The sequence below is a fragment of the Eurypyga helias genome, unplaced genomic scaffold (assembly GCF_000690775.1).
Source record: "Eurypyga helias isolate BGI_N326 unplaced genomic scaffold, ASM69077v1 scaffold15757, whole genome shotgun sequence".
NCBI lineage: Eukaryota > Metazoa > Chordata > Aves > Eurypygiformes > Eurypygidae > Eurypyga > Eurypyga helias.
Window position 1 is genome coordinate 4,346 of NW_010262432.1, and position 22,450 is coordinate 26,795.

General features: G+C 39.5%; 1 protein-coding gene across 1 annotated transcript in view; it reads left to right on the plus strand.

Moving 5' to 3' along the window:
* Window positions 1-14,403: 14,403 nt before the first annotated feature.
* LRCH3 (leucine-rich repeats and calponin homology (CH) domain containing 3) overlaps window positions 14,404-22,450 on the plus strand; it is a gene marked incomplete at its 5' end in the record, with an annotated part of 39,486 nt that continues 31,439 nt past the window's right edge. The window contains 6 exons of the mRNA XM_010155729.1: window positions 14,404-14,425; window positions 17,890-18,034; window positions 18,760-18,886; window positions 19,673-19,778; window positions 19,950-20,086; window positions 21,028-21,137. Of these exons, the coding sequence (XP_010154031.1) occupies window positions 14,404-14,425; window positions 17,890-18,034; window positions 18,760-18,886; window positions 19,673-19,778; window positions 19,950-20,086; window positions 21,028-21,137 (647 nt within the window). The remainder of the gene's footprint in view (window positions 14,426-17,889; window positions 18,035-18,759; window positions 18,887-19,672; window positions 19,779-19,949; window positions 20,087-21,027; window positions 21,138-22,450) is intronic.

The window sequence follows — 22,450 nt, forward strand, 5'->3', positions numbered from 1 at the left end:
GAAATAAATGGCACTGACAGGATGCAGTCCATTTTTCCAAAGCAGTGTCCCCCAGCTTTCAGGTTATTAATCCCTTTCTCTTTCTGTAATTCCCTGCTTTGTTCCCTAATGGTTTTTCAGTATCAGTCTCTTGCATAAGACAATTACTGTGAACAGTCCTGATTCTACAGCAATTTTTTTTTCAGTCTTAAGTAAGTTTTTAACGTGTTTTCTCTGTACAAAATACCAGTGCCTTTGCCAGGTTACTTTTCTAATGCTGAATTCTAAATTCAGGCTGAATCTCTAGATTCAGTCACGTGGAATCATGCTGGCCTTGATGTGACTCATCAGGACAGTTCAAACCTTTGTGTCTGTCAGGTCTCTCTTACCTGAGCCAGGAAGATAGCAGTAGGTTGTCATTCCCGGGGACCTGTTTGTAGAGTGGGGTGCTCTGCCTCTGAGTTGTGCAGACATCTGAGAGCAGAGGAGTGATGGGATGTGCAGGTCTTGGGTTCTGTACTTGGTACTGGAGGGCATTCTGCTCTAGTAGGTTGGGCTTCCTCTGTGTGTTTGTATCACGTGTCTTGTCCCCAGCAGTGTGTTATCTCAGTTCTGTCTCTTTGTTCACCATTTTTTTTCCACCTTTTTCATCCCAGCTTCCATGTCTTAACCTTTTCTTCTTTCTTTGCTAATCTGTCTCAAATGCCTCTATCGTTAACTCCAGTCTTCTCATCCACGTTGTTAGCACGATCAAAAAGGGAATAATCGGTGTCTTAGCATTTGGTAGAAAATTCCTTTTAAATCTGAAGAGAACATTAATTTTAGGGTGCTGATGAGACAAGTAGTAATTTAAACCTGCTTAATTCATTATTACTGTTATTTATGGCCTTATATATAACCTCTTAGCTCAGTCATAGCCCAAGGCTTTTACTAGACTTTGAGGTGGTGTCTTACAGTAAGAGAGTCATTGAGCACAGTAACAGCAGGACAGTTAGGTGTTTGTCATTACATGGACTCCAAGCTCAGCTACGGAATAAATGTTTTTGTAGAGGGTCGCGACTGAATGTGGTTATGAGCCATAAAATGTCTGGTACTTCCTTTTATTCTGGTGGCTTACCAAGGGGCGGGTAGATTTGTGCTTAGCAGGGTAAAAAAATTATCTTTCTAACCCATCAATGCTAAAACAGCAGATTGATCATTTGAGCTGTAAATGTGTTACAAAATATTCACGTATTATATATTGCATGGCTTCTGCTGCCATGCAAATCTCTCCCATCATTCAAGGATGCCTATGTGTCAGATTGTAATAATTAGGATTAAAAGTTAGAGTGTAAGAAGGAAAGCCTACGAGCTTCCCTGTTGATACCCTTCACTGGTGATTAAATGCTAGCTTTTCATTCTGAGCATGGTGAAGGATATTTTCATGGAGAATACTACCCCAGCTCCCCATAACTGATACTGTTCAGTCTGTCTTGTAATTCCTGTTTTCCTTGAAATTTTTTTTTTTTAAAAATGGCTTTTCAAATTGAACTTTCCGTGTAAAGGTGCTGTCATATCGTTTATCCTGAGACAGTATTTAACTGAAAATTTCTTAATATGATCAATTTAAAAAACAAAAAAATAAGAAAAATGTTAAGGTACTTGCTCACAATTTTTATCCCTGCTGGTTTTTAATTTTCCCTGAGAGGAAAAAAACCCAAAAACATTAACTTGTAATTTGAAACAAGAGGTGGAAGAGTTTGGTTTAATTTGTTAGTGTTCAAACTTTACAGAAATTACTTTAATATCTTCCTGAAGTAATACATCCTCCTTTCTCCTGGCTGATTGATACGGTGAATGTTAGCAAATGGTGTTGAGCGAGAGATTTATCCTCTCTTCGTGCAGAGTAAGGAGGAGGCTGGTTTTCTATTCAAAAACGTTCTTTTCACTATCTGTTACAGTTTACCAGAAAGTGTATTTATACTACCAGTGATATACTTTTAAGCATATTAATGTGCTTATTAAAAAATATATATCCCAAACCTTAATATAAAGGAAAAGCCATGGCTTCTCTTCAAATTGGCTTGTTAGAATTTGAAGAATTATTTTTTTCACGGGGCAATACTTTTAAGATAGCAAGAATGTGAGGGGTTAGAAAAACACCTGTATTGCAATTATTTTGAGAACTTTATTGGTTGTGATATGCCGTATTTTTTACAGATGTAACTTTCTGTGCTTTTTCCATGTCATTACGTTAATCACAAGTTTAAGCATGCAGGTGGTTATGATCATGTTGAATAAATATGAAAAATTATAAGCATGGGTAAAGATCATGGTACAAACGACTTGTATCCTACATCTGAAACTTGTATTTTGCTTCTGAGGATGCTTTTGTGGCTACAAACACCTGTAAGTCCCATGTTTCCTAAAAATTAATTCTTTCAGATATTGAAAATACCTTGGCAGTACTATATTACAGGCTGTATGGCTTGACTGCTGCTCTTTTTTTCAAAAGCACGGTTTTGTTACATAATGCAAGAATCTCTTCCAGGTCATAGAATTTAATCTAGACCAAAGTATTAAAGTATTAATCTTTGAACATGGCTTTCCTTGCCATAAATCTCTATTCCTTATGAAATTACCATACTTCATATGTTTTTTTCTGCCGTATCTGCAACATTCCATTCAAACTGCTCTTGGGGAACAGGGAAGAGAGTTGGGCACGCTGCTGTTACTTAAAGGGCATACAGCACTTCGAGGAGGTAAGGCACAACAGAAGTGGTACTTTTTCCCCCCATGTGTTTCTCGTGCACGTGGTTTGGGTGTGAATTGTGTGAGTCATACAGATGTAATCTTTTAAACATCTGCCATTTCTGCTTTCAGAAATACGCTAAAATGAGACACCCATCTGTTGGTCTGTGAAGTTCTCTGTGCCAACGTTCCTGCAGTATAATTTCTGTTCGCAGTCTCTGTTGTGCTGCTTTAGAAAGCAGTTGAGAAATGTCTGAAAATTCCATTTCGGTAGCACGTTACCAGTTTGAGACTAGAGCACTCAAATAACTTTTCAGTTTTAAATAAATTTCAAATATTATTCAGTTCATATTCCTTTTTCTTAAACCACTTTTTTTTTCTTTGGATATGTAAAACAAAAGGCAAAAATACATATTTCCATCAGTAATGCTATTGTTGGCACAGTGCTGCCAGATTTGCAGCATTTAAATGGAAAAAACAGTTCTACGGTTTTAATAACCACTGTTATTATTCCTATCTACTTAGATTTTCAGACATAGATGTGATGTAATTTTTTTAACCTGACTATATCCTTCCCATACGATGCAGTCCTTTTCAACTCTTGACCACGTTGAATACGCAGCAAATGGAAGTGGAAGGGATTTTTTTAGCAGCGTGCATTGCAAGCTGTATGAGCAGATTCTGGGAGAACTGGGATGAGGTGGTGTCCCTCTGTTTTGAGGAAGGGGTTTCCTCTTCTAATGAATTCCTGCAGCACGTCTCTGGGGCTTTCTCAGGAGAGTAACGAGAAATTTATCTGATACCTGGCAGTTGTGGGGGATTACGGAAGCAAAAAAGACAACCTGGGTAGAATCAGGAGAATTTGCCGTTGCTCCTGCGTGGCACCAAGGTGATGGAGCCCAGGAGGCAGAGATCTCTTGGGGGGCTGGTGTGGCTGCCACTTCCCTCTTGGGGAAGCAGTTTATACTTCTGCTTTTATCAACTGAGGGTATTTCACTCTGCTCAACACTGGTGTCTTTTTTTTAATCATATTAAAAAAAATGCATTCATACTTAAAAATAATTGATGCTTCTTAGATTTGCCTATTCTATTTCCATTCTCTGGTTTTGACCTTAAAGAAATCCTCCTACTGCTGTGTTTCCCATCTCTCTGCATCTTGCTTTCTCTGATTTGTGTGGTGCGGCTTGCACGGCGATACATGCTTGTGTCAGAGGCATTTATAGGAGAACGTGTTAGGTGTATTGTTTTACTTTTCAGACAGCTGTGCAGTTTTAAAGCTAGAAAACACAGTGGGTGCTCCATTAAGAGAGGAGGAAAAAAGAAATCATAGGCCATCCATCTTATCTGGGGGACTTGCGTTTAATTTCAAGTTTTATATTGCACGTAGACTATCTTTGTTGAAACGGGTTTTTATATATGTCTTTGTATTTTATTTCCATGCCAGTTAATATTAAATTACATCACACGTTATGTAATCTCACAGAACTTCATGGTGTGCAAGGATGACAGTACTTAGGAGGAACCCGGGAGGATTTTAAGAGTTGTAAAACTGGAGACATCCTTTTTGATAGGCGAAACCAGTTTGTGGTGTTCTGGAGATCTTGATTCATAAACCAGAGACAGCCTACTGCTGACAGGTAGCATTTTCCGTGGTGAGAAAGAAGGTTCATTAGCAAGAGTTTAATACATGTGTGCATGCATATTAAATTATAAATAGAACTTTAATTTTGCTTCACACTTGCAACATCAGTGTAACTCTTTGCTGTAACGAACTTTATTTCACGCCAGTTGTTCAAGAGCTTTCTTCATGTTACTTTCCAAATTCCTGCGGTGTTGTAGGTGTTAACTTTTTCAGGGGATGTCAAACTCCAGTGGCAAATCTTAATTTACCAAATTTTTAATCGGTTTATGACATCTCGTCTTACGATCACTGCCACTCTTGCTGCCTTACTCTGCGTCAGTGAAATGCAGTGCTTCTTCATTTACTGCACACTTCCCCTCGCTGCTGACTTGGTGAAGCACTTGTAAAATGAAACCCTGCTCTGTTGGAACACAGTCAAGTATTTCATGAGCAGTGGGCAGAAGGCAGGGTGTCGTGTTGCTGAGGAGCAGCACTATGCTTCCATGCCTTTCCAGCCTCACGCTGGTGTCCATGTGTTAGCATGTGTGTAGCAGTCTCTCTGTAACGGGGAGTTTTTTCCATTTGGATTTTGTACAGGTTTGCAAATGAACACTTCTTTAATAAGGTTTTGTGTTTATGTAGAGCTCTCAAAATGCCAGAATGGAATAATGGAGATCTGGAAGTGGAATTCTCATCGTTGTTGCGCAGTGTGGGCAGTCACCACGCAGCTCTTCTTCTCTGGCTCGATGTTTGTCAAGGATTCTTCTAGCAAGACAAAAAGCTTTCCTTCTCCTTTTTCTCCTTCTCCATGGAGTTTGTACTGAGCCAGTAGGGAGAGTTGTCACATGCACAAAACTGATGTTTCTCAGAATGAGCTGGAGGGATAGAGCCAACCAGCCAAAAACTTCCAAAGTGACTGCTGCAGTTTGAGATTAGTTTCCATCACAGCCTCTTAAAAGCAATGTTTACTGTTAAACCTTGACTTAAGCATTTTCATGAACAGGAATGGTTTGTTTTTCGAAAAAAATATATTTTCAGTTCCAGTCAGATAGGTTTGGATTTTGTTTTGCTGCCAGGGATTCATAGTGGTGGTTTTTTGGATTTGGGTGTTTTTTGTGTGGGTTTTTTTGGGGTTTGGTTTTTTTTTTGGTGTAAAGATGTATACAATTCACCTCAAATATTAATTTGAGAATATAATAATAATTTGGAAAGCCTTGCTACTAGGTTTTAGCAAGCTTAGCTTTTAAAGCAGTGAAGATGTATGAAGTTGTGCCCTGTAATCTTTGATCCCTGCTAATGCCTGCATGGTGTGTTTTTGACTAAAGGTGACTTTTATGGTTTCCAGATTCAAAATTTATTTCATATTATGAGCATATGTTTTGGCAATTGCTGTCATTTATCTCCTCATTTGGCTGTTCTCTCTGCTTGATACGGGATATTTTCCATACATATCCTATACTGTTTTATTTCTTGACACTAAAATGGCTTGTACTGCACAGATGACTTGGTAAGGCTCCAGCTCTTTTTCTAGAATTCTGGCAATAATTGTCCTATTGAAAATTGCAACACTGCTGGTGTAAAGTGTAACAGACTTTTTTTGTTAGGGATGATGTCAGCATGAGAGATGGCCTCAAGGAATCATTAAAAGAACATAGGACTTTTGACTGTTGGACTTTATTGACTTTTCTCCTCAATAAAATACCGTCCTGCTGAAGTGTCTGCAGTATGAGACATATTTGGTGACCTTACTGCGTACTCTGATGAAGCTGTATATAAGTGCCATAAATACGGAGATAGTCTATTAAGAGCTTCAGAGAAATGTAGTAATAATGGGCATAAAATTCTACAGAAATGCTTTCCTTTCTCTAAAAGTAATTGGCTTTTTTATGTGAAGTTACTCACTTTGCTTTTTAGGACCTTTGAATTTTCAGTTCTGCTTTGAGCTGGTTTAAGTCTCCTCTTAAGACATTCTGAAATGTGTTCAAGCTAAAATACTTTTCTTTATGGTTTGTCCATCTATTGCTGACTTTAAAATACCATTCTGCTTAAACTGTCTGTGAAAAAAAGGGAGTAAGATTGATGAAATATATAGGGAGACTATGCAAAACGAATGTGATACAAGGTAAATTGCAGCTGTTACTAATATTATTGCTAGTATATATTTATATGTGAAAATACTGGTAGGTGGAGAATTTTATGTACAATATTAAGATGAATTGAAGTCATTGCTAGCATTTATAAAATAAATAGATGAATGGTGGAAACATGAAGTCTTTGTTGGTTGCATTTTATGTTTCCAGCCCTCCTGACTGACCTACTCTTGCCTTTATTCCACGCTAGTTACGCTTTAGTTGCAGAGCTGTTGGAATTGCTGGGCATATGAGATTTTTCATTGATACAGATGAAAGCCAGAGGAGTGTGTTACGCAGTGACAGTAAAACACAACGTTCCCCACTCACAGGCTCTTTAGGTAGAACTCCCACAGCTATGACCATCTTGTTCAGGGTGGTTTAACAGCGTAGTCACTGTACTTGCAGTGCCTAAGCTGGTTGGGAGTGCCAGCTTGGGCAGCATACATTGATTTAAAAGGCACGGTGCTGCCTTATAGGGGTTTCTAGCCTGGCTCAGTGCTGCCTAGGAGGTCTTGATACTCTTCTGTCAGCAGTGTCATTACTTATCATTGTACACTGTCTGCATTATGTTTTATATTAACTTGTGGTATTGCTTTATCCATGTTATCTGTTATCCATGTCTTGTAATGACGATAGCCAGCTTTTTAATTAAAAACCAAGATAAAATTATGTCGTATTAAGTGACTTGACTTTTAGACTCAGCATTCCAACTTGAGCCTGTAAAAGAATATCCTCAACTGAAGTTTAATGAAGCTTGAACATAGTTTCCAGAGACGCTGTCACAGCAGGCTGAAGGAGTCGCAGCCTTCTGCGCGTTCATTCCAACGCCTGTGCAGCAGTTCGTCTCTCCTCTGCGCTGTAAACCAGATCACCAAGAGCAAGCTAAGTTATGAAGTGACAGCTGGGTTAGTTCTGCCCCTGTGAAAGTGAGACGTTATACTCAAGTCTTGAGTGGTCAGTTGTCTTGAAGTATTCATGGGGAAGTGAAGAGATGTAAAAGCAAATGAGAAATTTTTTCCCGACTTGGGCAGAAAGGCCATAGAAGGGGATATGTCTTTCCTGAATTATATGGAACAGAACCAGCCCAGGTCTATAGGAAGCAAAAATAGTGGAAAGCACTGATGCTTTTGGTGGGACTATGTCCATTTACTGATGTTTGTTCTCCATGATCCCAAGTGTGAGAACTGAGAAAAGCAGTCTTAAAATAAAAACAGATGAGGAAGAAATAGAGCAGAAGAGGTGAATTTCATGTTGTTGAAATGAACTTCATTCATGTTGAATTTCATGCTGGGATCAAGGGTCTGAATCAAAGCGGTAAATCTGAACCGTGGAATGATTTTAAATAATGGTATTGCAGCAAAACATTTACAAAACGAGCTCAGTCTCCTTTGGTTTAGCCTAGATGATGGTTTCTTAATGCTAGAAGAAAATAGAATGCTTGAGTAATGAGGACTTTGATCTGGTTCAATTCCAAGTAATGTCTGCTTTAGAAAATCCTGATTAAAGATTTCTTTTCTTAAGTTGTTTTCTTTCCTCCACCTGTCTTTTTCTAAACCTTCTCGTAAAGGCAAAGCTTCGGCTTGTGTCAGTGTGCAGATAACAGCTACTGTAAGGAGACTGTACCTCCGGAGGAAGTCACTGCCCTTACGTATCCCCTAGACATGCAGTTCATGTAAGCGTATCCCAAGTTAGCTTCAGGCACAGTTTGCAAGAGTAGTTTAAACTACTTAGAAAATCATGTGAGCTAACTTGACTGTTTTTCTGCCTGATAGGAATTGGGAAATGCTCACACCAGTGTTGCGGAATCAGTAGCTTGCAGCAAAGGGCTGATAAGGAGCATCCAATAGAGGTGAAAATTGTACACCAGTATAGTTTGACCCCAGAGGATGTGTCTCCCAGGCTTTCAGATGTCACATCACACTGTCTTGGTTAAATTAGTGTCAAAGGCTAGACATACAGGTTTCATACTATGATCTGACTTTTTTCTTTTCTCCTTTTTATTTTTGGTTTAAAGTCAACAAGAAGTAGATTTGGTTCAAACCAGAATAGCCTCCTTTAAACCAGGTTTATCAATGAAGGGGTATAGGCCACCTTAGTAGGTGTGGTCCAAAGGCTGCTTTCCCTGGAGATAAATACTGCATGTATGTTCTGCACAAAAAGACAGAGGGACTTGCAGTGCAGCTGACCAGTGAGGAACTGAACTTCCCCAATTTAACCGGACTTGGTGAGCTGGAGACCCTGGTTCATTTCCTCAGTGTTAGAACTCTTGCAACACTGCTTCTCCAACTTTCACTTACTTTAGTTTGTTTGGCTTTATGTTTTAGAGTTGAGAAGCATAATTATGCTGTTGGCTGATTGCCCAAGTTTGGTGAGGAAAGAGAATGAAGTTGCTGAGAGACCGGGGAGAGGGCTGGGGAGGGTGTGGTGGTGTCTAACAGAAGTTGGAACTGGAGCACACGTAAAAACTTCTTTAACCCCAGACTTCATAGGAGTTAGAATTAGTCCTTAATTTCAAACACAGATAAACGGTTCTGCTTTGCATCATCTCTGCTGCAGCAGTGCATGTGGTTGCAGTTTGTATTCTGTCGGTAGTATGCCCCTTTGTTTACTGACCAGTCGTAACGCCCAGCTGGTAGGTCATTTGACTTACTTCATCTGCCTGCCTTTTAAAGCCACTGAATTCCTCTCCTTGCTCATCTGAAAAGTGGTTGCATCTCATTCCTAAAGTTTCTGCTTTGCTCCACTGTGTACCATCCTTAAAATAGCATGCTGTGTACAGAGGTGCATATCACAGAATCATAGAATGGATTGGGTTGGAAGGGACCTGCCATCATCATAGAATGGGTTGGGTTGGAAGGGACGGTCCATCTTCCAGTGCCCCCTCCCCCCCCGGGAAGCTTCCACTAGACCAGGTTGCTCAAAGCCTCGTCCAGCCTGGCCTTGGACACTTCCAGTCCCCTTTCGTTTTATCTGTAATGAGCAGAACTTGGGAATAAATCCCTGATCGCAACCCTGTGTTTGCTACTCTGAGAAGAACTCTGTGTTTTATTAGGTGTGTGTTAAGGAACAAAAACAAAGTGTAGTTTCAAGGTTGTAATTAACCAACTAGCCCAAATCCCAGCTAATGCCAGAAGTCACGGTCCCTTTTTTCTTACACATGCAGTCTCACATTCTTGTCCTCTCCCTTATATCAATGTTAGAGGTTACACAACTGCAGCACGAATCAGATCATGCCTCAGAAGGGCTGAAAACTATTTGTGGCTTTGTTTTTTTGCAGGATTGATCTCAGTAATGAGGTCCAACTGGCTGTGTGGCTGCACAGTTGGGTGCTGGCGAAGGAAGGGGATGGTAACACGTGGCCAGTATGGAATCATTCCCTTCTCTGGCTTGGAGTGCCTGACCCTGAAGCCAGGGTCCACACTGAAAAATGAATCAATAATACTTGACATAAGTTTGATTCATTTAGGCTACTGCTTTTCCTGCTCTAGAGCCAACCAGAGGAAAAGCAACAGGATCGACAGAGTATTAGGAGATCTCAGTTCCTTGCAGGGACTGTAGGTTGTCACTCTTGCCTGTTCTCCAGTAATCACGCAAGAACAACTGTATGATGTTGTTCTGTAGTTTCCACTGGTTTTCTTTGGTTTTGTTTGGTGGTGGTTTGTTGTTTTTGTTGTTTGGTTTTTGTTTTGTTTCTGTTTTTAATAAACAAGCAATATTATTTCTTGCAAAAGGAAAATGAAATTATTTCTCAGAGTAAGTGGCATTGTATTCCAAGTTGTTACTCTGTTTAGAATAGTTATCCTCCTCTTGCAATATTCATGGTCTGCTCCTGTGATAAAGTCGTGCTTTCATTAGGAATGTGCTTTCTTGTCAGAGGATGTACAGCAGCTGACATGAAGTGCAGGACTGTAAAATACATGTTTGTGTTTAGTCAGTATTTTTTATGGTGACACCTGTGAGGTTTTCATTCATGTGTAAAAGGGAAAGCTAAACTACAGCAAATATGCATTAAAATCATGTGGAGAGAAAAAAGGGAGAGAGAATGGGAGTTGGTGCTTAGGATCTTGTTTCCTCTTTGATCCCAGGTATGACTGAGTTTTCTTATTTAGTATAATTAAAGTTCTTACAGATCTTGTATATAGATTTTTCTAGTCTTAACAGAATGGTCAACGTTGCAGAGACTAAGCTCAGTAAGAGACTCGTACTTGATTAATTTCTTGGGTTTGTGATGTGTTTTAATGGAGAAGAGTTGAATGGGCAACTTATTGCTAAAAAGAAACTAGTGCAGTAATTTGGAAGGCAGATTCTGCAAAGTTCTCATGTGACTGTTCTTCAGATGCTCCTGAATTAACAAAAAAGCTAGCTAGGTTTCCTTTGGTAGTCAAGGCGTTGAAGGAAAAGGTAAATCCTTTGGCCAAAGTTCTCGCTCACTACAATTGCTTCAAGCAAGGGATTTGTGAGAGTTCCTCAGAGAAGTGAGGGGTTTTCTTGTTTGTTAAAACCTTTGCAAGAAAGTTTGTTATTTGTATTGAATGTTTCAGGTTAAAAGTGTAGCCGGAGGAAATAGCGTATTTGATCCGCGCATCTAAAACTTGACAGTGATTTGGCAAGGGTTTGAAACAGGTTTTAGCAAGGACAGACAGTGTTAAGCAGCTTTGGTTAGAAGTATGCTGCAAACCTTGTCGTTAGCACAAAAGGCAGGAAATCTAGCGGGCTGACCTGACCGCAGGAGTTTGTTTTGCATGTGATGCAGTGTATTCTCAAGTTGGTGAAGAAGGCCTTGGCGGAAGCACCTCTGCGTTCCAGGCGTAGCACCGCCAAGTTGACACTTGGAATAAACCACTAACCTCTGCCTCGTTTTCTGTAACGGCAGAAATCATAGCTTGTTCATGTTGCAAAAAAGAGCCGGTTGGAGGTTCTTGGTTACAAACTGTTACTCCGTGGAAATGGTTAAAACACACTTTAACGCTGCTGGTACTGCTGCTAAGTAGGAACATGATCGTACATACCAGGAGTGGATCTGCTGAGAAATGAAATGTGAGGGTAGATCGAGGGTAGATCGCATGTCTGAATCTGATTTTCCATTGTGAAGTATTGAAAATTGAAACTGGAAATTGGGGGATGTATTTCATTACAGAAAATAATGGCTACAGAAATAATGTAGGTGAAAGGGTCTTCGTTATGCCTGTTTCTGGGGTGCAAGCGCAGCTTGGGCAGTGGTGCTGTCGTGTCAGCAGTGTGCATTGCCTGGGTAAACCGAAGAAGGAATTGCCTCATTTTGGTTCAGTAAATGCCACCTTCTTCCTCCTTAACTTAATAGGTTTACAAGAAGCGTCTCTTGTATACACGGGAGAATGGTTGGGGGAGAGTTCAGGCTTGACAAGACTGGCAGGTAGACAGTGAGTCAGGACATGACATTTCTGAGGTTTGTTTTAATTTAGGGTATCATAAAAGTGGTAGTGTTAGATCACAGCAGGCTGGAAGAGGTAAAATCACTCCTCCTGTGTCAGGAAATCCTCCAGGTGTGAAACGGATCTAAGGATGCCAAGGTTTTATGGCTTAGAAGGGAAGACATTCGCAGGTACTGAGTACAGAGACCACCAGCATCACAGGGGTATCCTTCTATGATGATTTCTAGTTTTCTTATGCAGGGAAAGTCAGTACAATAATACCAGGATCTTGTCTGCTTAGGGCTATGCTTTCATTTTACTCATTTTCTTTTAGTAGCTTTATAGGAGTGTTTCCTAAAAATCAGCAGCATCACAAGCATTGCTTTTCATGGTCTGAAATGTTTGGGAGGTGAAACGGATCAATTTATAAAACAGGATCAGTATGCATGAATTTATGTGGTTAATAGAATGAATGACAAGCAGAAATGGAGTTAAGGTTTGAGTAACAATGCGCTTCAAACGCACTTGGAAGTGTGAGTAATCATTCTAATAGAGTTGATTCTAAATGTCATAATTGAGCAATCAAATGGCATCAAGTTCCTCAAAAGATCTGTTTAGTGACGTTATCTGAAAGACGCTTGTAACCTCAGCAGCTAATTTCCAGGGAGCAGCCTGACTCTTCCAGACCAGTAGTTGTAAATGTGTTGTTCAGGTGAGCTGCTTTCTGTAGCTGTGAGATTACATCAGCTACTTCAGGGATATTCTTCGGTGTTTTATGAGAAGCTGGTGATTGTGGTTTTGTTGTTATCATTGTGAAACTGTAGAGTTTGCTTCTGGTCTTTAAGTTGAGGGGGCGGAGTCAGGTTACAAGTTCCAGATTTTGAATGTATTTCATCTTGAACACCTGTACTTTGTCCTGTTACAGCCTTTTTCCTTCCGTCTTTTGGCGTATCTAATTATTGATATGAAAATATATCTTTGTCCGTAAGCTGCAAGCTAATGTATCTTAGATTTATCTGGTACGAAAGGAAAACTGAGCATGCTGTTAAGTTACAACTATGGCATGCTTCATAGTTTTAGGGCAAACAATGTTTTCTTGCCCTTCAAATGAAGTCATCCTAGTTGAGGGCAACGTATAGCAGCCAGTGTCACCATGGGGTTTCAGATCAATGGGCAGATACCAGTATTGTTGCGTCACTGCGGCGCATTGGTGGCTGATGTCGCGCAGCTGCAACCAGGTTGTTAGAGAAGACATGATACAACCTGGGTGGGAGCCCACCGCTTCCAGCTGCTGACGTCATGTCACCATCTCTTACATCAGCGTTTGGCCAGCGGGTGTTATGGTGGTTGCTGACTTTCGGTTTTGAACAGACGGCCAAAAATCGAGGCTTTGCTGGCTTACATTAAAAATAAATCAATAAAACATGCAGGTCTCTGATGATGAAGGGCAGGTTTGTATCAATGACATTTTGTAGCACAGGCCAGGCCTAGACCTTGCCCTTATTGTCGTAGTTAATTGGAATGAGAGCCAAAGCTGGATTCCTCTCGCAACAGGATTAGTGGACCGATCACATTAGCATCTCGTGATGAATTGGAATTCACCACCACCCAGCGAGCTTGAGTGCCAGCAGCAGTTGAGCTGCAGCTCCCTCTTCATAGCATCTGCAGTGGGTTGAAGTACCTGGTACCTTAAACACTGCCTCTTTATGCGACAGGGATTTTCCTGTGGAGACAGACTCTGTGTTACAGTTTAAGTTAAAAGATGTGTGAACACAGCCCTACTAATGTTTGATGTCAGAGGAATATTGTTTGAGCAGGAAGAGTTTACATTTAGTGCCAAAGGGTGCATTTTTAAACGTAGTGTATTCTCTAGTGGCATTTAACATCGGATTTGCTGGCTTTCTGAAGGGAATCCCAATTAAGATGGAAGAGGTCAATGATCTGACTCTGCCCTGAGATTTCATTTTGTACATGTACTGTTGGCTTTTTTATCTTTCACAAAGAGCTTAGTTCCAAAGAACGCATCCCCTTTGCCAAAATTCCACATGATCGTGCCTTCAAGGAAACACATCCATTTTTAGCAGTCTAGAAGAACCTTTTTTAAAGCAGATTCCTGGTAACAGCAGTTTTAACCCATGAAACGTGAACACAAACAAGTTAATCCTAGTTCATGTTATAATAGCCGTATTTCACTTATGCTTATTTGTAGCAAAATTCAGTGTTTGTGCTTTGGGGGAGGGAAATCAGTTGTTTGCTCTTTGCATTTTATGGTATGTGAAGAAGCAAGGGCGTGCTCATACATATTACAGCAAATAGTATCTGATTTCACGCTGATAACTGTCAAATCAACCAAGGAGTAATCAATTGCTTCTTGATTCATGATACAGTATTTTTTTAAAAATTATCTCACAGCAACACTGTTGTTTTTCAGAGAAATGGAGAGAAATCTTTGCACATTTCGGAGAAATGGAGAGAAATCTTTGCACAGTAATTTTACTATAACACCTTTTTATTTTCTGGTTGTTGTTGAGTTATTTTAGGGATACAGTAGCAGAAGAATATCACTAAAGCAAGTCTTAACTGACAAGATATTTTTGATAAAATACTCTAGTTTTGTTCCTTCACCTCACTCCCACTTTCTCTTGGAATAGCAGAAGAATATCACTAAAGCAAGTCTTAACTGACAAGATATTTTTGATCAAATAGTTTTGTTCCTTCACCTCACTCCCACTTTCTCTTGGAAAAGCACCAGGTATATGCTGTAGTGCAGGGCAGCGTGCATGTAAACACGTAACTAGTCACTGGAGTGCTGCTTTTTGTTTATTTCCCTCATGGTTTTGCTAGAGCTGTTCTTTCATTCAGATATTTTTAGGAGGAAAGTGGGGAAGAGGATGGAGTTGAATTGTTTCGTACAGTGACTGCTGTACTCTCTGCCCCACTTCTGGTCCCATTTAAGGTTTGCTTTCTGGAGTGGAGGAGGGTTCCAGAGAAATCGGCCCAATCAAAAATGTCACCGAATCTTAGGTTGTGTTCTGGGCCTTGGGAATTTTAAATACTTCTGGAGGTTTGCAGGGGTCAAGATGGGGGTTGCACATAACCAAAAGCCGTTCTTCATTTGCAGGTTCAGAATTCACACTGCATTTTAACATATATTGCTTCTATCTAATTTTGGAGGTATTCATGTTTTACAGTATAGCTTAGACTTTTTTTTTCCCCCCTAGCACTTGCCTTTTTGTTTGGTCCTGACAGACTCTCCATCTTAGCTCCCCACTGGAGCACATGAAATCACGGATGCTGTGTATAAAATAGCATTCTCATGACTATCATGTGAGTAAAAATGCTGCAGTCTTACTAACCAAACTTGTAATTGGTTAGACCCATTTTGAATGATTTAAAAGACTATACTGCAGCATCAAAATTCAACTCCTATTTAATCTGCTTTCCTCTGAATTTCTACTCCTAAATAGAAAAGCCATGTTCTAAAAATCACTGTATGTTGTGAGAAGTCTGAAAAAATGTAGCCATTGCTGCTCACCAGCTTTGGTGTCTCTTTTCTCTAATGCTATGAGTTCATTTGTTGTTTTAAAGGTATTTGCATTTCTTCATACCTAATGTTATTTTGCAGGGAGTATTTATTTAGAAATATTAAACTGTAGCTCAATATATGAAGTTCTTGACTAGTACTCCCATGCCTTATTGTCGGAACAATATGTAAACACTACGTTTTAAGTGTCCTTTGGTAGCATAAAGTGGGGGGGGGGAGGGGGAAAAGGCAATTGAGAATTCTCATGTTTGTGGTTAAACTCTTTCCAAAACAGAGTTGAAAGAAACGTTCTGACTCTTTTGCCAGAAAATATGGGTCATTACTTGGGAAGCCTGTTTCTTGGTAAAGATGGGTAGTATTAAACCAGACTTTGCCAGCAGAGCTGTGTGCCAAGTACATTGTGGGACAGGTGGTGGAATTTAGCTCCATCCTCCAGAGTCCCTAAGAAAAACACACCTTATAGGTGAACCAGTGTTGTAATAATTTTTAAAAATAAATAGGACTTAAACATCAAATCAGTGTGGAAGTTAAGTATTTTTTCTAAATTACTCTGTTTTTTTTCTTGTCATCTCTGAAATAATTTGCGTTCTTCTCCCTTTCTATGGTACCATACAACTGTACCGTGAAACGTTATGGCAGGTTGTATGTATCACAGATCATTTCAGTGATTACAAATATTATGATTGACTGCACTTACTAGAAATTTTTCAGGGTACACCATTTTTTTAATTTGTGTTGGAACAGTATGTTTGTTTGGAAATCGCTCTTCTCCTGTTTACGTTTTACATCAGTGTTGGCACAAGAGAGGTCCCACTGGTAATGCTGCAGTTCTGAGCATCACATTGTTGCATAGTTCCAGCACTCTTCATCTACTTCAAATCAACTGCAGAGTTTTTCATAGTGCTTCTTTCTACTGAGATTTTAAATTACTGATTATTTATCAGTAGTTGCTCATGGCTTGTTCTAAACATCAAGGTAGACCTAGGGTTGGTTCTAGCTGCGCTTGGAGTGACCTGTTTTCCTTGGCCAAGCTGGAGAGGCATACATAGGAACAGTGGTCGGCAGGGTATTTCCAATGAGGGCTTTTTTACTCTAGTAATGCTTCCCTTCTTGAACAAATAAATGTCAAGAGACACAAGACCTATCTCCATTGGTGGCAGTCTTCAAAACATAATCTGTATTGGATGGTTCCTTCTTGGAATAAAGATACAGAAATTACTGTGTCAGTTTATTGTGTATGCTTTGGGGTGGGAGCTTCTATCCTCTTATCCTGATGAGGAGAAACTGAAATTCAAAACAAATAAAGAAAATAATTATTAAATTCAGATTTTTTTAAATCATTCACTATGCTAATTTGGGTTAGATGGGTTTTTACAATGAATGCCTGCTCTTCCTTAAAAATACAAAGGTGAAACATCAGCTTAATAAACAGGCAGTGTCTCTATAGGAACTCCCTGCTTGTGCAAGATGCTTGTGGTGTGAGGATGACTCCTGTTAGAATTAAGAGCTCTGTGTGTTTAGCTGTTAGTGTGTGTTTGAGAACTGTCTTTTGGTATTCATAAGGAAGAGCTTTCCTTGACCTTTAAAGAAAAAAGAACCCTTTGCAACCATGACTTATCACAGTGCTGCTCTTCATCTTGAAAGAGAGAATACTCATGGATATTTTATACATACATACTCGTAATTGGAACTGGCAGAGGAAAAACACTGATTCTTCAAATATAAGTACTTGGTAGTAGTTTTAGTTAAACTTTTGTCTGTTGCCAAGCAAGGAACATATGATCACAGAGAAACAGTAAACCTTCCTGCTAGCAGCAAGCAGAGTGTTTTTCAGCAGTTGGGAAGATCCTTTATTGAAAAATCCTTCCATTGTCTGTTGAGATCTCAGGCTTGAACTGGTATCTCTCTAAAGGAGGGAATGCTTTGGCTAGCATATGGAAGTCTTGTCTTAGGTTTGTGCCTCATGTTTCCCCTGTAGGAACTGTTACCTATAAATAATGCTTGTATCTATATGAAGTATATATTTTAGACCAGAAATTTGAAGCTGGTATTTCCACATGTGCAGAGAGACTACCTTCGTAGGGGCCTGGGAGTAAAGTTCTTTCTGACTCTTTTAATTACAGCCCTGCCCACCCAGTACCAACTCCGTAATCTAAAGATGGTCCTGGAACAGGGATTTGTAGCTGAGCTTTCAGCATCTTAAGCCGGCTTCCTCTAAGCATAAGGCAGTTCGGGGTATGGGAACGTTATTGTGAAAGTAATGTTTGCATCTGACTCTTTTCTCATCGTGGCTGTAAGACTTTAGAAGATGTTGATTTATTTCCTGTGTGAAGTGAGAGTCACTTCATAATCTTGAAAATCTTGCAGGCAGGACAGCAAAACTGATTCCTGTCCAACTCCTCCCACAGTGTGATGGCAAACGCACAGACAATACTTGTCCTCGTGAAGTTTGAAGGTAGCTTTACTGAACGTTTATTTTTTCCTTCCCTTCAGATTTGTCACGGAACAGACTGTCAGAGCTTCCAGCAGAAGCATGTCACTTTGTTTCTCTCGAGAGTCTTAATTTGTACCAGAACTGCATTCGCTACATCCCAGAGGCTGTTCTGAACTTACAGTCTTTAACATATCTAAATATCAGGTAACAGTTGTCTTAAAAATTTGGCTTTAGCATCGGTAGTCTAGGTTTATGAATTTTGATGCATCCGTAAATAATGCTAACGTGATGTGTAATCATCATGTCATTGTGTTGTATGTCACTGAATCCAAGCAGCCTGAACCAGTCTTACCGACCTGCGTGGATCAGAGAACAGGAGGATTAACCAGCAGTTTGTAGAAGTGGAGTATGAAGAAGAAAGCTAATTCCAGTTTAAAGGACTCACCAAATAAATTCCAGTAGTTTTCATGTGAAATACAGGCATGCAGACCGAAAAGAGAGGATAGAACTTTTGGGAAGTCTTTACAATTCAGCTCTCAGCAGCTTATGCTTATGCAATTTCCCTTTACCTTCACCGGTGGCTTTAAAGATCTTTCTCGTGCATTAATGCTTCTCTGCCAGCATTAAAAGCAAATTGCTGCAACTTAGCTTGTTGATGAAATTCAACTGTATAGCATCCTCTGTTTGTAGGAGATGATCTTTAAAGATCATTGTAGAAGATAGTCTTAAAAGACCTCCGAGGTCTTTGTTCACACATAACTAGATGAAGGAAAAAAATACAGGCAGACTTCATGGAACAGTAATTTTACAGTAATTATATAAAAACTGAGTTGATCATCTAATGGAGTATGCTTTTATGTGTCCCATTGCATTAAAATGTCATTTCTCATTAGAGTTCTGATGATTTTGTTTTCTTTCCGTCCAAAAAGTCGAAACCAGCTTTCAATGTTGCCAGTACACCTCTGTAGTCTGCCACTAAAGGTTTTGATAGCGAGTAATAACAAATTGGTTTCAATACCTGAAGAAATCGGACAGCTCAGGCAGCTGACAGAGCTTGTGAGTATACATTTGGGTATGGGGAAGTGTTATTATTATTACTGTTCAGTCTTTAATTTTTAATTGATGTGTTTAATAGGTTTGGAGGTGCTTCAGATACTTTTTTTTAAACTGATCAAAATAATGCAATAATTCAGATGCTGTCTGGGCATGTGCGAGATCAACATCCTGTTTCTCATTCTGCTGAGGATTTTGTGATTGTAAACCAGTCACTTGTATGAGATAGCAAGTTACTTGAATCTACTCTCAGCCTAAGGAAGATTTCTATCTGCCGTAGTATCTCCAAGTATATTTTGACTTTGTACAGAGGTGTTAGAAAAGAGTTTGAAATACTCTGAGATTTAAAAAAAAAAAACAAAACTCTGAAGGAAAGATGCCTTGCAGTCGAGAGCAAATGATTCATATTAATTTAAGTCTTCCCTGTTTCTGAAAGGAAGTCTGGATGGAATTAGAGCTCGGTGTATTTGTTCGTGGCAGAAAGCTTTTATGTAGCAAGTTGTGCTGTCTGCAAATAATATGGAGTAACTTGAATGAAATAACTTGAAATAAACTTCTACATTTGAATGCTTAATTCTTTAAAGCTTTTATTTCCCCATGTATTTAAAATGGGAATAATGCTTCACATCAGCAATGATATTTAATGAATATAAGGATCTGAGTTGTTATGTAAATAGTTGTCTTTTCCAGTCCCTGAATAAAGTAGTACATATTCTAGTTAACAGAGCCTTACGAGTCAGTGGTGGTAGTGCCAAAGCCACTAACTCATTCTTTTCCCTTGCTTCGTAGGATGTGAGCTGTAATGAAATACAGACAATACCTCCACAAATTGGCAATTTGGAATCCTTGCGGGACCTAAATGTCAGAAGAAATAATTTGGTGCGTTTACCTGAAGGTGAGATAAAGGCTGTCAGTTGTACAGCAGAAACTTCAAGCACTGCTTTATTTTCAATGCCTTTTTCTTCCCCTCAGGGCTAGAAACAGCATACTTACTTATTTTGTAAAACACATACTTGTGTAGTTTTGTTTTTAAATCTTCTGAACTCTGTTTATTTTCCATCTCCAGAGCTTGCTGAGTTGCCTTTGATTCGATTAGATTTCTCCTGCAATAGAATAACAACAATACCAGTTTGTTATCGGAACCTCAGGCATCTGCAGACCATCATGTTAGAGAACAACCCTCTCCAGTCACCCCCTGCGCAGGTAAACTGCAGCTAGGAATTCAGATTACTAGTTCAACTAAAGAAGGCAGAACGAAGTTAAAAGTTCCAAACTTTACTTAAGAATAAGAGGAATTAAAATAAATTGTCTTGTCTAAAAGTGTTAAATATACACCACAGCTTGAAAAATCCCTTTTCCTTCTCCTATGTTACTGTATTGGTAGTCTCTCCTATGGGATATTACTTAGAATTCCACTGTTAGCATTGTAGTGAAGTTAGCTAAAGATTTCTGCTTTCTGGATAGGAGAGAGGAAGCTCTGTTAGGCAAGACTGATTTTGTGCCACTCAGTGTCAGAATTGTGACCTCAGTGCTGCTGGGTGCTGGTTTGCTTTGTAGCTGAGCACTCAAATTGTCCTTTGAGCTAGAAACTGCAATATGGTTAGTGACTGATTTAACTTTTAACGTGGGGATGTTAGCCCTTGAGTATTACAGGTTCTACTGTCAGCTGCTGCTTCTGAATCAAGTGGCACTTGCTGAGACCTGTAGTTTCAGTAGGGTTTTGCCTCCCTTTTGAAAGCAAAGACAGCTGTTACTGGCTTCATTCACTTTAAGTGTGAGCTAGCTTTGTCGGTGTGCCACTGCCATTCGACGCTGGGCATGGGTGGGACGCATCTGTTCTGCTGCCAAGGCTATAAATTCCAGTAGTTGTAAATGCTTGTGTCTTGTTTGCATGATGAAATTTCAGCATCCAGCTGACAGAGTTGCATGCAGACCAGATGTACTCAGAGGACAGCTTCCATTTGTCTAGCATCCCGTGATACTCCACTGTAGCTGTTTCTCTAAAATGCAGTGATATTCGAAGAAAAGATGCATTGGTTGACAATAACATGCTGAGTTATTACTCTCAACTGCAGGTTAAATGACTGTGGAGTGCTTTGAAAATGTATCGTTGAATTATACTTAAATAATTTTTTTTTTTTAAGATATGTATAAAAGGCAAAAATCACATCTTTAAATACCTGAACATAGAAGCATGCAAGATAGCTCCAGACTTGCCTGATTATGACAGAAGACCCATGGGATTTGGATCTTGGTAAGTTGGCACAATCCAAGTTCCTAGTTTTGATGACATTCAGGAAAATGTTGTCAGTCGTCTGAGCTTTTAAAAAAAAAAATAGATCCAAGGATTGTTCTTGGACAAATGCCTTGGTGTAGGTGGCTTTGAAGAATATCCTTTGTGTTATTTCATGGTGCATTCTAACAGGCAACTTCAATATACCCAGTGAGGAGCAGTTCAGAATACCTGGGCAGTGTCATGTGGAAGGCGGTGTTAGAGTTTATACACAGTAAGGAGGGTGTTGGTATCTTCATAGTACAGTGGGGTACTCCCATGTTGTTAATGTGTGTGCTCGGTTTATAAGATCTTGGTATTTTCCACATACTTACTGAAGTGTGTATCCCTGCTGTGATTTGTAACCTTTTGTACAGAATTTTATAAGCGCTGTGCTCAGAGTGCAGGTGTGAATGCTGATCTCCACCCCATTAGTAAACTGTTATTTTTGGCATTCTTGCTTAGCATTGGAACACAAATATTGGAACAGTCAGCCATATCAGCTGCTAAATTAAGATGTCTAGAGAAAAGCAGGAGTTAAGATTTATTTCTGTTACATGATATGGACAAAAGGGAGTCAGTGAAGTCTGAAACTAACTCTATATAAAAATTACCTCAGTCATCTTGGAAGGTGGTAACAAGGTGTGGAGGAGTAAGTTGCTGAAGCATGTACTGCTTCTCTTATGAGCAATAAAACACAGCTCAGATGGCCTCACAATAAACCATCATAAGTCAGATTTGTGAAGAATTTGCATGAGGGACCAACAGAGTGATTCCTCATCAGCACTGAATGTCTTACATTATATTTCTAGATGAGGTCACACATGAGCCTTTCAAGGGTTACTCAGTTTCCTAAGGTATAAGCTGTTTCTGCATAATTCTGGGGATACTGTCCTGTTACTGACAAGAAAAGGCTCTAAATGATAAACTGCCGTGATCAGTTTATCTCTACCATAGTGTGTTTCTTTAAGAGAAATTACAAAAAAAATCAGGGGGCTGTGTGTTTACTGATTTATCGTTTGTAGTTGTATATCACTGTGGACATATTAATTGCTTTTGCGAAATGAGAAGAGTTAATGTATTTTAATCACAGCTTGGAATTCTGAATGTAAAAATGAGTGCAGAACTGGCTGAGGATGCAGAACTCTAGAGTGCCTTCCAGATTCAGCCATAGAAATGACCTTCAGCTGGCTTTCCTTTAGCTGTATTTCCATCCCCAGGAGGAAATAAGAGTTGATGGTGGAATTAGTTCTTGTTACCGTGCTGTTTAGGGCATTTAGTATTGCAGGTAATTC